The following is a 15,960-nucleotide window of genomic DNA, read 5'->3' on the forward strand; positions in this document are numbered from 1 at the left end:
AACTCAACACACAGCCACTAATGTCTAAACCTTGGCACCAAAAGTGAGTACACGCCTAAGTGGAAACGTCCAAATTGGGCCCAATTAGCCATTTTCCCTGTCAGTGCTCAGACCATACGCCGCACACTGCATCAAATTGGTCTGCATGGCTGTTGTCCCAGAAGGAAGCCTCTTCTAAAAATGATGCACAAGAAAGCCTGCATACAGTTTGCTGAAGACAAGCAGAGTAAGGACATGGATTACTGGAACCATGTCCTGTGGTTCGATGAGACCAAGATAAACTTATTTGGTTCAGATGGTGTCAAGCGTGTGTGGCGGCATTCAGGTGAGGAGTACAAAGACAAGTGTGTCTTGCCTTCAGTCAAGCATGGTGGTGGGAGTGTCATGGTCTGGGCCTGCATAAGTGCTACTGGCACTGGGGAGCTACAGTTCATTGGGGGAACCATGAATGCCAACATGTACTGAAGCAGAGCATTATCCCCTCCCTTCGTAGACTGGGCCACAGGGCAGTATTCCAACATGGCAAACCCTCCTCCAAGACAACCACTGCCTTGCTAAAGAAGCTGAGGGTAAAGGTGATGGACTGGCCAAGCATGTCTCCAGACCTGAACCATATTGAGCATCTCTGGGACATCCTCAAACGGAAAGTGGGGGTGAGTGCAAGGTCTCTAACATCCACCAGCTCCGTGATGACGTCATGGAGGAGTGGAAGAGGACTCCAATGGCAACCTGTGAACTCCGTGCCCAAGAGGGTTAAGGCAGTGCTGCAAAATAATGGTGGCCACACAAAATATTAACACTTTGGGCCCAATTTGGACATTTCCACTTAGGGGTGTAGTCACTTTTGTTTCCAAGGTTTAGACATTAATGGCTGTGTGTTGAGTTATTTTTGAGGGGACAGCACATTTACACCGTTATACAGGCTGTACACTCACTACTTTACATTGTAGCAGAGTCATTTCTTCAGCGTTGTCACATGAAAAGTTATAATAAAATATTTGTGTACTCAGTTTTGTGAGCTACTGTATATAAGTATATAAACATGTAAACATTAGTTTTACGCTACATACATTTATAATCCCTTTTAACAATCGTACACTTTTTCTCACCAGACTATTTTTTATACATCTTTCTTGTGAAACGCTATAGACTTCTGATTAGCTCTATTTACCGTCAAATGCCTTGAACATTTTTCATATTCATAATCTTGAAGCTAACTTTCTTTGAAGTCATTCGTTTTCTTTCAGTATAAGCCAATTAATTTTTGAAAAGATTATTGTGAAGAATATGGCAGTACGTAGAAATGCTAAGCATTACAGAATAAATAAAGGGCATTAGTCTCTTGTTTTCTATTTGGTTAAAGTCTAATTGGACTGACATAAATGCATCAGTCTCTGTGGAGATGACTTTATTTGCCTTTCATCTTCTACCTCCACTCAAATGCACAGCAACTTAAATGTCCCCAATCATTTTCCACAGAAAAGCGCCCTTACACCTGTGAGGTTTGCTGTAAATCCTTCAAACGACTTGATCAAGTCACAGCACACAAAATTATACACAGCGAAGACAAACCTTACCAATGCAAGCTCTGTGGAAAGGGATTTGCCCACAGAAATGTTTACAAGAATCATAAGAAGGTAAAGCACCCTGACTGGCACGTCCAGATGAAAATCGCAAAAGTTCTGTTTGTTTTAAGCACAGTTGTTAATGTGGACTTACCTGGATTTCTGCATATATTGGTCATTAAATCTAAGATCTAATCTTTAACAAAGTCACACCTATAGACAGAGCCGGCCTTAAGTGTTCTGGCACCCTGTGCGGACTACTCTTCTGGTGCCCCCTTCTCACTACCCCCCTCTGCCCCTTCTCACTATCCCCCCCTCTGCCCCTTCTCACTATCTTCCCCCCTGCCGTTTCTAACTACCTCCCCCCGCCCTTCTATCTACTCCCTCTCCCTACTGCGGTGGGAGCGGGAGGCATCCGTCTTCCCGCTCTACCGCGGTGCCGGCATTTCATGTTGAGCGCCGGAATATGATGTCATATTCCGGCACTCAACATGAAATGCCGGGCCCGCGACAGAGTCACGGAGAGTGAGGGGCGCCGAGCAGTTGCTGATAACTTCACGAGCAGCCGCTCAGCGCCCCTGCCCGAGACTTAAATGTAAGCATCATTTTTTTTTTTTACTTTATTTAACATGGAGGATCTTAAATAAAGTTTTAAAAACAAAAAAAAAAATGATGTTTTAACGTGTCCCGGGCCGGCGCCCCTGCTGCCATGGTGCCCTGTGCGGTCGCACAGGTCGCACACCACTAAGGCCGGCCCTGCCTATAGACATACATAGTCTGCCTCCGATTAACACACAAACAACTATACATGTCTTTATTGGACACGCAGTGTAAACATTCACAGGATAGGATAGAAAGAAGTATGTGAGCCCTTGGATTTAATAACTGGTTGACTTCAGCCAAACGTTACCTGTAGTTGTGGATCACACCTGCACAATGGCCAGGAATTTTGGACCATTCCTGTGTGCAACTGTGTTTCAGTTCAGTTGTGTTCTTGGGATGTCTGGTGTGAGAAGCTCTCTTGAGGTCATGCCATAGCATCTTTCCATGTTCACAACATTCCCCAACATATGGTATTCCCCATTGTGCCCTTGGCCTCATCTTCTTGACTGTCTGTTTTTAGATAATTCTCACTTACTATTGGGGTACAGAGGAGGTGGGTAATGTTTAAGGAGCCTGACTTACAGTAGTAGTTTGTTCATCCTTAAATAAAATCTAAACACTTGTTTCACATTTCCTATGTTCTGTTGATTTAAGGTCAAATGTTTGAGGTGACAGTTTAAGTTTAACTTCTCTAAAAGAGTTACTAGCATAACTAACTCTAATAATTTTATTGTCTGTTTAGATGGTATAGGAAATCCCAGTAGTATGTACAGTTTCACAGTCTGTCCAGTTTATTAAATATTAACACAGTGCATGCCTCCCAACAGCCAAAGAGGGACGCTTTTGTTTTAGGGGAAGTGGGTTTGGGATGATGGCCTGGGAGCAGTCAGAAGGCTTTTAACGTGACTTTATTATCTGTAAATATATTCAGATTTACGAGTGAAACGTTTAGAGCAATGTTAAAGTATTTTAGTTATTTAGCTCATATTCAGGTACTACAATTCTTAGTAAAAAAAAAAATGATGTACGTATTTAAGTCTTAAAGTTTTAAACATTTTGATTGACCAGATTCAGCTCAGGTTTTTGTAAAGTATTTGTACTTACAGCATTTGTGGCCTGGTTTCAACACAGCCCTAGTTTGTTCCATAGTATGCACAGTGCATATAATGTACAAACCTTTATCCCAAATCCTATATTTTGCAGTTCTGTACGCTAAATACATACATAACGATGTTTACAGTTTGAAGGACACCTTATGGGTGTTGTATCAGTGCAGCCATGTTAACTTTCTTTTTTCCGTGATTTGCATGATTATTCACACCCATTAAGTTATTCCTCCTCTCCTCTCTAATTCGTTTTCATAGAAGGTGATTGGCTCTGACAGCCTTTGAAACGTTGGTATGAGGATTAAGAAGAGGATCTCAGAAGAGAAAGCCAACTGTTTTCCCAGTTTCACTGAAAAATAAAAAGCACAATCTATATGTAGTTTTACTAAAAGACTTTAGCTTCCAAATAAGCAGTTAAGTGATTAGTGTATCTTAATGAAACATGTCCAGTGCTTTGTAATTGTACCCTTCCTTCGTTGAACCTCATTAACAATTCTTGTGTTCCTCGTTCCCACACCCAACATACCTACGATGCCCCCTTAATTGCCCTTGTTCTAATGTATAACTTCCCATGCTGGATACTAAGTGGACCGTTGCATAGGGTCAGTTCCCTGAAATACTTATAGCTGATGATAATTGTTTGCTTGTGTAGCCTTTCGGTCTGTATCTGTCTACTGCTTTGTGTAGTGGCTGCTCTTAGCGAATCCAACAGCTGTCTAGAGATGCAGAATGATGTGGGTAGTTTACTTCTTGGTATGTGAAGCTTTGCTTCTGTCTGAGATAGGGAGCTCCTTCAAGTTTATTTGTGCTGTATGCCATATGGGAACTAAATATGAGATTTTTTGCTTCATCTTTCATAGGAATAGCCATAAATCATGTGCATCTATCGTTCATAAAAAAGGAAACCTGCTCATTTGTGTATGTGCTGCGGACAAATTTCTAGCATCCCCCCCCCACACCTATAATCTGGATACATTTACATGGAAATGCTTGAATTATGGCCAGAGCACACATTTCTTCCATATTAGTAGATATTAGTTTAAGAGTAGTGCAAGAGCGCTCTCCTTAAATATTATGAGCACATAAACCACATAACTATTTGATTTTTATTTTATGACTGTGACTCAGCCTTGCGATATGCATTTTACATACGCATCCCCATGCACACCATCAATATGTGGACATTGTTGGCTTATGGTTTTACTGCCAATTGGTCAATGGTAATTCACAGGAAAGGGTTTTTATGGCCTTCTTTCCTGATTTGTAAGAGATCAAAAATGTTTTCCTGCTGAGTGCTTTAATGCTGTGTTTAAATTGAAAATAGGGTGCTAAAAATCATCATACTGATATAAGTGAATAGATTAAATGCCTTAAATTACACTAATCTCCTGCTTTTTTAATTTGATATATATTCCCTCAGTGAGAATCCTCATAGAGACCAATATTGTGTATAAAACAATAATAAAATCAATTAAATTATTAACGTTTCCGAAGATTAGAACACTGTTGCAATTATTTCAAAACCTATGGAGTAGGTAACAGGTTGATCATTGATGTGTTCCGCTACACTGTATCTAGGAAGATGTCCCTCTGTGGGCCTATTCTATGGTACAGAAGGCAGTCATGCCTGGACTCAGATGAAGTAGTGCGGCACTGGGTTGGGAGTGTGGAAAAAGTGGGTAGAGATTAAGTGTGATAGGGCATGAAGTTGGAAGTGCTGAAAACGTTCCCTCCTTCTAAAGTGGAAAATATTCCTCTGAAGGCCCAGCAATGAGCTGTTCTACCTGGGCCTCCAGTGCAAAGCCAAATTGTTCCTGGTTACATTTCGCAGTAGGCTTATAGTGTTGCAGTAGAGCTATTTGTTGATAAGGCCATTTTGTGAAGCACATTTCTGAGGCCAAGTGCTAAAGGTAGAGCAACAAGAACATTCCATTGGTTTCCAGAATTTAAATTCTTAAAATCACAGCAGCTGTCTTGCTGAATGCTGGCTGGCTTCTTTTATGCTTCACAGCCGATCATATCTACGCCAGGATTGCTTCATTCCTAATAAGATCTCCAAGTAGTTTTGCACTCAAAATGTATTAAATAACAACCACGGTCTACTATTCTCTTAAAAGTTAATGCTGGATATTTTTATCACAAGTGTGTAACCTAATTGTCATTTTGCATATTTTTTTTTTATTGACAGTATTAATGAAATATAATAAAAATTATAATATTACATCATATAATTATTAAATGGTATTAAGATCAGCAAGCCTAATAAAATTCAATAGTTGTGTTTTTTAAAGTATAATTGATTATTTTATCAATATTGTATTATCAGGTTGTGAGATACTTTAATCCAAACTGCATATCTTGAGATATCACGCAACTGAATGCTTGTTCATGGTCCTTGTTTCAGTTTTTTTTTTGTTTCCTCTGGTCCTTTTAAACCCATTTTAGTAGGATTAATTTTAATTATTGTAATTAGTCCTAATTGATTGCCACAATCTTTCATCCCAATTATTTCCCCCTCTTACAGACCCATTCTGAAGAGAGACCATTCCAGTGCGAGGAATGCAAGGCTTTGTTCCGCACTCCGTTCTCATTGCAGAGGCACCTGCTAATACATAACAGTAAGTGCTAATTGGAGGGCAAAAGACCTCCTTTAATTTACATGTGTATGTCTCCTGTTCTTTTTACCTGGTAAATACTGCTTTCCTCAATTGCACAATATTTGAGTAGGCTTACCGGGAGCAGCAAATAGATTGATGACAGGGCAGAATAAAACATAACAATACAGCATAAATAGGTACTTTTATCGGACATAGAATAAAAGCGAAAACACTTCCGCTGTTCCTCCACAACACCGGTACTGGCTTTTGTCTCCTTGAACATAAACAGCCTCATAAAAAAAAGTGTGACTATTCAGTGAATTAGGAGGGTGTTGTGGGGGGATGCTTGTTAATGGCACTGTAGAGTGATGCAGAAAAGTAGATGTTTTCCAAAAATGGCATCATGTCTTTTTTAATGAAATGAGTTTTGCTCAGAAACTGGACCAGAAGTGTGCATCCATGGCTATTGTCCGGCACATTTATTTTTAAATTAAATTAAAAGCTGTACTATAAATATATAATGAGCTTTCTTATAGTCTACTGTTGTCAGCAAATATCACCCTGGTTGTAAAGATTCTCCCAAGGCAGGTGAGTAAGTGAGTAGTGGTGCCAACGCCGCAACTTCTAATGCAAGAGAAAAGAACTGGGATTTAGTGAAGGCTGTAAAGGATGGTTATTGGAAATCAGCATAAGAGATGACAAAGTGTGGCCAAAAATTATTCTTCTTTCATAATTGTTTGCCTGCCTGCCTGCCTGCCTGCCTGCCAAAAATGTATAAAGTATATTGGAGATATGGTGGGTTTTTATGATTTTTGAGATGGCTTTTTGACCTCTTAGGCATGTGTGGGCATACCGGGCCATGGGTTGTGTAGGCAAGCAATAACATACTACAGCATATCATAGTGTGGTGTATTTTAAGTGTGTTAGTTTATACATTCTATTTTGTGTCTTCTTTCTAAGGTGAACGCACATTTAAATGTGACCATTGTGATGCCACATTCAAAAGAAAGGACACGCTAAATGTTCATATTCAAGTTGTACATGATGGTCACAAGAAGTACAAATGTGATCTTTGTGACAAAGCCTTTGTGACCCCATCAGTGCTCAAAAGCCATAAAAAAGTAAGTACTGTAATAGCCACTAAAACTCCATTGTGAGGTAGGAACTAAGGCGAATAGGAAAAAACAACGCGATAATAAAATCAAGAATATTCCAACAAGTGTCAGCACAGCATGTAAAGCTCGCTGATGTGTACCTATTGCGAGATAGGTCAGGGATCGCCCCTCGCTGAGGTCAAGGGACAAGTGCCCGTCTTCATTCAAACCAGGCAAACAGCAGTAATTTCGTGCAATCTGACACAGGGTCAGGTTTATTAGAAAGATTGCAAAGACAAAAGAAATATAACAACACAGCAACAAAAGAAATACCTTGCCTGTCCGGCACTTACTATACAAAGGATGTCCCTCACTACCAGCTGGAGAGCTTCTCTCATTCACCTAAATTAATCACCTAGCAGGTGGAAGACTCTGGTGTTACTTCACATAGGAAAGGAACCTAGGAGAAACATAACTTCCTTCCACCACCAATCCATGAATGTCACAATATCAAGAACCTCTCATCAGCAAGACCACTTGCAAAAACAAACATTGCAAAATTGGCATCCTTGATCAGTGTTATTGTTTATATCTCTTTTGAGGGAAAAGCATGTTCATGTTTTAAACTTTGTATACAAGAAACAAAAACTGTCTGCGCTTCTTACCCTAATAAAGTTGGCAACAAATATATAAACATAATATAAATGAGAGGTTTTGGTTAGATGAATTGGCCAAAGCATAATTAAGCTCACCCGCCACGTCAAGGCACACTCTCAATAGGGTGAGAACCTACTCTCACCTCCTACATAGTGGGCACACAAAGCAGTTTTATTAATGTGTTGGGGGAGGTGCAATTAAACCTTCTCCCTATTAACCCCTGGACAGCAAGCAACACATTAATAAGGTTTTGGTAGCAGTATAAACTGCTTTGTGTGCCCACTATGTAGGAGGTGAGAGTAGGTTCTCACCCTATTGAGTGTGCCTTGACGTGGCGGGTGAGCTTAATTATGCTTTGGCCAATTCATATAACCAAAACCTCTCATTTATATTATGTTTATATATTTGTTGCCAACTTTATTAGGGTAAGAAGCACAGACAGTTTTTGTTTCTTGTATACATTGTACAGCCAATACACTGTTTCTGGCAGCATGCTTACACCTGTTTGGTAGGCCTCGTATTACACATTTGTATTATTTGAGCCTGTGACTAGCTTAGCGCACCGACATTTTTTCTTTTCCATGTTTTAAACTTTAACCACCTTAAAAGTGTAATATATAACATAATGAGTTTATCACTTACCAGAGGGCAGTTTTAAGGTTGTTGTTCTATATAGACAATAATAATTGAACCATCTTTTAAGTAGAGCAAAGCAACCTTATTAGTTTCCTCTGAAGATTATAAAAACACAAATTTAAGATCTTCCAGCTTCTATGACAACCTCAGTCCCTGCTCAATCAATGCCTGCTTTTCTGTCACAACATGCATTGACTAAAAAATAAGACAACATGATACATATGTGATAGATGACTTAATAATAAGTCCAATGTGTTTTGCGTCGGCAGGGACTTTCCCCCCACTGGTAAACAGGAGATGAGACTGTCAGTAGCCTGAGGTCTTCTATGTCATAGGGCCTGACAGATTAAGTGTAAAGCCACTCAGTGCAATTGCCAGTTACACTTAGCTAACTGAGAATGCTACCAGAAACAATGATTAAAGTAAAATAGTTCCCAGAGGGTCTATCCAGAACCTCCTGGGACCTCTGATGACCCCCTGATCACCAGGACTGCAATACAGGGCAATAGAGTCCTGCTCGCTGATTATCGCTGCTCACATGCAGTAGTGATCAAAGTAAAAAATGGAAGAATCAAACCCACCCCAATAATGTCACATGACATAATAAGGGATACCGTCTTCTTATAAGAGAAATGCCAAAGGGATCTCCAGTCAAAAAGTTTAAAACGTAATAAATAATTTTAAAAGAAAGGGGAAAAAAGTGGCACCTAACTTGTTGATGGAATACTAAGTAAAATTGCATAAATGTGTGTATGTGTTTAAGCTTTCTTCTCTGTTTTTAAACATGTTAATCATATTTAATGCATATAAAATGGTATTAAAACAGAGACCTTATTAGTAGTAGGTGGAATAATTAATAAAAAAAAAAAAGTTATATTGTTAGACAATTTAATTAATAAACCTAGCTGAAAGTGGACAGTTCAGATTATTGGCAGGTCGTGTTTATGGACAGGTGCACATGCATTTAATCCCAAACAATATGTCCTACTCAACAAACGCATCAGACTTCCTGTCCTTGCAGAGAGTACGAGTGGGAATGTGTTCTAAATGGTGTGCATTTGTTCACTATTAGCGGCACTAAAGAACACAAAAGGAATATGGCATCTTTGTTGTATTCTGTGCTGTGAATGCGGCTAAGCACGTAATTACCATATGACAACACCTCTTCTGAAATTATCCCCTCCTTTTCAAATATTTGATACCCTCTCATGAAAGAGAAATGAATGTCCATATCACTTTGTGGGTGTATGTAACTGCTCCCTATTTATCCCCAAATTCACATTCATTTGTTCTTAAAAACACCGACCTAGTCAGCTACACTTATGAAAGTCTTGCCCATGCCATCAGGTTATCAATATGCCAGCTCCCCTTATCTACCCTCGATGAATCGATAGGGTTGGGAAACTAGTTGACGCTCTACCTCTCAAGCTCAAACTGGCAGCGCTACTGTGCATGCACCCAATACGGCTTATGTGTAGCATGCATTCGCTGGTGTCCCAAGAATCTGAAAATTAAACAATTGCGGTCCCCAATCCCGCTGTCACGTAGAGCTTGGTTGTACAACAGGGTAGAGTGGCAAAATTGGGGCTGTCTTGTGCAAAGCGGACGAGTGAGAGGCATGCCTTATAACGGCTTACAACAGATGCCCGCTCCCTCACCGGGATGGCCAGAAAATACTATACAGCAAACATCGTGTTGTTTTGAAGGGGATCATTTCAGTGACTGATTTACATGTCATGGAAACGGAGTGTGGATTTGGGCGAAACAGAGCCCCAGCAGACATTCTTTTCACTGTACTACAGATGTTCTGATACTTATTAACATAAGTGTCTCTTTAACACTTGACAGAAGAATTCTAAGAATTGCTTACTTATCCTTTACACTGAAGAGCAGACTATAAGCACCAGTGTCTTAAGAAAGGTGACTGGGATGAGCTATGTTGAAAGATATTCAATGCTGGATTTTTTAATGCTGCCGTCTAGGGGTATGTTTAAACATAAAGGAACTTGGGACAAGCTCCCCCTTTGACACCCCCCCAGACCACTTCTATCTGAGTGGAGGCCTGTGTGGCTACCCACAGAACTCCATCCAGTAACCCTTTCTCTGTGGTCTGGATGCTGCCTGCTGCAGGGTGTTGGGATATGATGTCATATGTCCTGCTTTCCATTATCAGGGACACAAAGCATGTGAGGGGGATGGTTGCAAGAGAAGGCTTACCTGCAAACATTATACAATAATCCATTAATTACCGCATAATGCAATAAACAGTAAACCGTTCCCTTCTATGGTGGCCCTAACAACTTTGCGTTATGCTTTTGCAGACTCACACAGGGGAAAAAGAAAAGATTTGTCCATACTGTGGCCAGAAGTTTGCTAGTAATGGGACCCTTCGTGTTCATATACGGAGTCACACTGGTATGTAAAATTACTTTTTTATCATTTAAATAAATTACTGACATTTTGATGAAACAATTTGCCTTTATTTTGTTAACATGTAGAATTGCGTAGAAAAGGTTTTTGCCGTGTCTGATTTTCTCTGTTGCGCATTATTTACATTGGCTTTGTGTGTTGTAGTTATATTTAAAGGTAGAACGAATAACCCTAGAGTTTGGTGCTTGTTTCATGTGTTCATGTAGGCAGTTAAACACACACTCATTAAGTGTGAAAAAGTAATTGGCTCCCAGTCAGTAAACTCAGCCCAATGAAATGAATTGCTAGAATAGGGTGTTTGAAGATCTTCGTAACTAATCAGACCTGATTCGGGCCAACAAATATAAATCTAGCTAACCTTGGTTCTTGCCATCAGTATACACAGCCATATACTGTATATAAGGCTCGGAGGCTCCACCACGTCACTGGCAGATCCATTCTGGCTAAATATAGAGGGTATAGGACAGTGGTTAATCAGACAGTGGCTGACACTATCATGGTTTGTGGATGCTTTGCTGCATCTGGACTTGGATAACTTCCCACCATTGAAGCAACCATGAATTCTACTTTGTATTGGAGAATTCTGCTGCAGAATGTCGGGGCATACATGAGCTGATGCTGAAGTGCTTCTAGGTCGTGCAGCAAGACCAAATACATGCTAGGGTGGTTGATGTTTTGGAATTGCCTAATTAAAGTGTAAGCCCAAACCTAGAGATGTAGTAGGACCTGAACCAACCACTTAATGAAGAACCATGAAAAACCAACATGGTAGAGTGGGCCAGAAATGATCTCATGTTGTTGAAAGACACTGATAGCTACAAGAAGTGTTTGATTGCTGTTATTGCTGCTAAAATTGCTAGATTGTGATTAAGGTGGTAATTAAGATGGTAATTACTATTTCACACAGGGGCATATGTTTCTTTAATAAATAAGTTGCATAATAATCAAAATTATCTGCGGTTGTGTCTAAAGACCCAATAACCTAAAGTGCCAAAAATATGCAAAATTCTAGGTGGTGATCAATTGTTTAGCTATAAATAATTTAGGAAAATGTGTTAAATGAGTTTTTTTATGCAGATCTGCATTTGGTTTTCAGATTATGTCTGCAGTGGGATTCTGTGTAACCAATGACAACTGCTGTTGCTTGCATTAAGTAATCTATGGTATCTTTGGCTGTGTAGCCAGATTAAGATTTCATTGGGTGTTTGGTAGTTTCCAAGTATGCTGCAAAAACTGCAAAAATCTGTCGGAACTCGAGCAAGCAGGTCGGGTAGGAGCCCAGTTGCAGGGGATACGAGGGGCTCTGTCTGTACCCCACAGTGCATCATACCGACAGGCAAATAAAGACACAAGATGCTGGATACACACACATACATATATATATATATTATATATATTGGACTGTGCTGGAGAAACATGACTGGTCAATAAGCGTGATAAAGGCAGATGCACCACAGCAGGATATAGACTTCGGATAGGGGACCATGGAGCACAAAGCTGGAACACGGCTAGAAGCGGACAGGTAGGGCACTGGACACATGGCAGGGAGCCCTCTGTCAGGGCACATGTAGTCGGCAAGCCAGGTCAGTACCAGGAGATAACAGGAACAAGAGCCAAATCAGAAGCCAAGATCATGGTCAAGACAAGCTGGGTCAAAACGGGTAGAATCCAACAGCTAGGAACAGCATAGGGCCAGGAAGCAGAGAAACGGCAAAATGATTACACCAAAATGCAAAGGCCCAGACTGAACGGCAGAGCAGGTATATAAGGGCAGGCCTAACATCCCGATAACGTGGCTCAGCTGTCCCAAATAACTAGTGCTCCTGAGAGGGAAGGGTGGCCACTAGTGGCTGCAGGTAGGCATGGCAATGTATAAATATTACATAGTCCAGGCTGGCAGGGTGGAGTCCTGTACAATCCGATCCTAATGATACAATTGTTATATTTTGGCTTATTAAAATAATCTAATATAGTACGAAAGTGTATATATAGTAAAGTACAAGATGACTGAAGCTTTGGAAGCCCTTCGGCGCTGTATGTTTTAATCTGGTTCATCTAAAGCAGGCTACAATATAACTTTTAAATTTTTTGCATTTTGTCCATTTGTGGCTTGGCAGATCATGTCTGCTCATGATCAGCACCACATCTCTCTAACTACACTTTCATCTCTTCCTCTTAAACATGTGCTATCAGCACTGGTGAGAAACTACACTGCCTCCTGTAACGATTGTTTCTGATTCCTACCAGACCAGTCACTGTTTCAATTATCTGTGCATGTTACAGATAAAATCCTTCTGGGACCGTTTATTTTTTTATATTAGCTTGATAAATCCATTCTAACTTGAGAACCAGTTTTTAATACTTCTCTGACAGCAGATCAGATTCTAGCTATCTGATTCTTATTTACAAATGTAACTGTATGGCAGATAGCATTTACCTTTAGTGAGATCTAGAAAGTGTTTTAAATGAAATCATTCTTAGGGATCTGCCAGGACACAGGTTATACATTAACATTATTATACCCTTTTTCACATCGTACAAAAAAAATGTTAACAGATGGTAATGGCACAAAAAACATGGTTGGTGTTTGCTGTTTGGCTTGGATAAAGTCAACAAATAACATGCATTAGAGGAATAATTAATAGAGTGTAAATATTTTAGGTTATTTCACCTTCCTATTTCAATGGAAACTCGAATGATTTGCAAGAGCCCACCAGATTTTTCTTATGAATGATTAACCATCTATGTTGTGAGTGAATAGACTGATGCAGGGGCCAAATTAACTTACAAGGCACCATAAAGACAAGACTACGGCTGTTCCTGCATATCCTTAAATTAAAAGCCTTCATCAGAGGATGCGTAAATAACAGGCGGACAATGTTATAAAGCTCATACACAATTCTGAAGAAAACCTTAGGTTTATCTCTGGGTTCTTCAGCCATATCCCATGTATCATATGACATCAAAGCTCTTATTTAAATTGTATTCACATTTTGGAAGTGAGGGTATCTTTAAAAATATAACTTATCATTATATACTGAGGTAGACATTGATGGGGGTACAACGTAACTTATATACTGAGGCAAACATTGACAGTGGTCCAGCATAACTGTTATCATTATATACTAAGGCATTACGCACTGATGGTCGTACAGCATAACACCTATCACTATATACTGAGACAAACATTGACGGTGGTACAGCATAACACCTATCATTATACATTGAGCCATACATTGACAATAATGCAGCATAACTCCTATCACTATATCCTAAGCAAAACATTGATGTGGTGTAGGCCTACCACTTTCAGTGCCTGGCTTAGTATATAGTAGGGATGCACCAAAATGAAACTTCTGCACCAAAACCAAAAATTCTGCATTCACTTGGCCGAAACCAAAAAAAACACACTTTTATTAAAAGTAAGTAAAACACCAAAATTAGACAAAAAAAATCAATAACAATATATATATAATATATATTATATATATATATATATATATATATATATATATATATATATATATATATATATATATATATAAAATATTGTTAACATCATACTCCTATCATGCCCAGGTTCTAGCATGTACTGGTTGCCTGGGCATGATAGGAGTGTGATTGCTGTTGACAATATTATATATACATATATATATATATATATATATATATATATATATATATATATATATTTTAATATTGTTATTGATTTTTTTGTCCAATTTTGGTGTGTTAACCACACTTTTATTAAACAAAAAGCTCTTGCAGCTTTTTAAATCAATCCCTTCTCTTTTAGTAAGAGGTAACATGGTGATCAATGTATTGCATATAAAAGCATTTCGGCTGTTACATGTATTTGCTTTTAAATGTAAATAGAGGCCGTCATCTGTCATTTTAATGTAAATGTATGTTTTTGTTTGTTGATAGTACGTTTAAAGCATTATCTTTAGCTTTTTTTTATGTTACAGCTTCTTGACTATTATGTGGATTTGTTTTGGATATGTACATTTTCACAGACCCCTCCGCCCAGATTTTCCACCTCCATTTAATTTCATGCCGCTTTATTTCACAGATGTTGAGCTAGGTTTAGAATTAGGTTGACCTATGTACTTTTACTGTGGACCTTTTTCTTTTGCAATATTTCTTATGGTACCTAAAACCCATCTTGTCTGAACACAAAAAATCACCTATTTTTTATGTCAGGTTTATATGGTTTGGTAAGGCCTGTCCACTCTTCAAATGTCGCTCCTATAGTACATGCATCTTCTTTTACCAAAAAAGACTCATCATGAGCTACGTCATACCACTAGAACATACCCTTAATTCTTAATTCTGAGTTTTTTATAGGAGACTTCCCATAGATAAAGAATTATGACTTCACACCGGCTGTTAATAGGAAGTGGCTTCTCCATAGAAGAATGAAATGTTGGATATTAGATATTGGTTTTAAATGATTGCTGGTTTACTGTGTGAGGTAGGCACATGTATTGACTCCGACTAAGGATTTAGGTTCTTAGTAAAATTTTTACCCAGGATTGGGTAAATGGTGTGTTAACTCACCGCCAGCCTATTGAAAGGCTCTTGGAGGCTGGTGGTGATTGTTTCTTCAATAAAGTCAATACGAGTTCCGTCTTGATATTGGGGTAAGCCTCAGTGATGCCCTTGTTAGGGCGGTAAAGCACTGTATTGCTATGCTTCTGTATACTACATTGCCGCCAAGGTTCCCAAAAAGCTATGTTTCCTGCTGTCTTCGTTGCTAGTCCTGCCTGACGGTTGAAGTTTCGTGTTCCCGGTGGCCATGGGGAGAAGGAAGGATCATCTGGCGGGTGTACCCAGTCGAGGTACAGGTCCTTCCTGTCACACAACTGTATAATCACTGAAGTATGCTGACATAGGCGAGAGGTGAGTAAAACGGTGACAGGTCACGCTACTATACAGAGTCGCGGTCCTTAATGTTGGGCTGGTTGAGGATATTTCTCTGATCTCCCTTGCAGCCAGCCCATTTTAACTATGGTGTGTTATACTGATTGTGACAGGAGCTGACTAGTAGCATTTACAGTAAGTCGCCTGATTTTACATGTCTTCCATGACTGTATGTGCTACAGAAATAGCATGTGATTGTAGTTGGGAACGTAAATGCAGGTAAATTGCTTACTTATGCTAATGTTTTGGCTTTTTGTCAGACTCGCTACGCTAAATGTTAGAAACTAACTTAGAATGGCTTCCCAAATTATGCTTTGTGTTCGACCCTTAGTAAAGCTTCTTTCATATT

General features: G+C 39.4%; 1 protein-coding gene across 2 annotated transcripts in view; it reads left to right on the forward strand.

Annotated features, from left to right (window-relative positions):
• Positions 1-15,960, forward strand: part of PRDM5 (PR/SET domain 5) — a 59,869-nt gene that overhangs the window by 22,730 nt on the left and 21,179 nt on the right. Inside the window, exons 10-13 of one of the 2 annotated variants that reach the window (XM_053461420.1) lie at positions 1,480-1,637; positions 5,799-5,892; positions 6,832-6,992; positions 10,580-10,673. In XM_053461420.1, the coding sequence (XP_053317395.1) occupies positions 1,480-1,637; positions 5,799-5,892; positions 6,832-6,992; positions 10,580-10,673 (507 nt within the window). The remainder of the gene's footprint in view (positions 1-1,479; positions 1,638-5,798; positions 5,893-6,831; positions 6,993-10,579; positions 10,674-15,960) is intronic. The other variant, XM_053461421.1, reaches the window with a different exon arrangement.

The sequence above is a fragment of the Spea bombifrons genome, chromosome 1, assembly GCF_027358695.1.
Source record: "Spea bombifrons isolate aSpeBom1 chromosome 1, aSpeBom1.2.pri, whole genome shotgun sequence".
Taxonomy (NCBI): Eukaryota; Metazoa; Chordata; class Amphibia; order Anura; family Pelobatidae; genus Spea; species Spea bombifrons.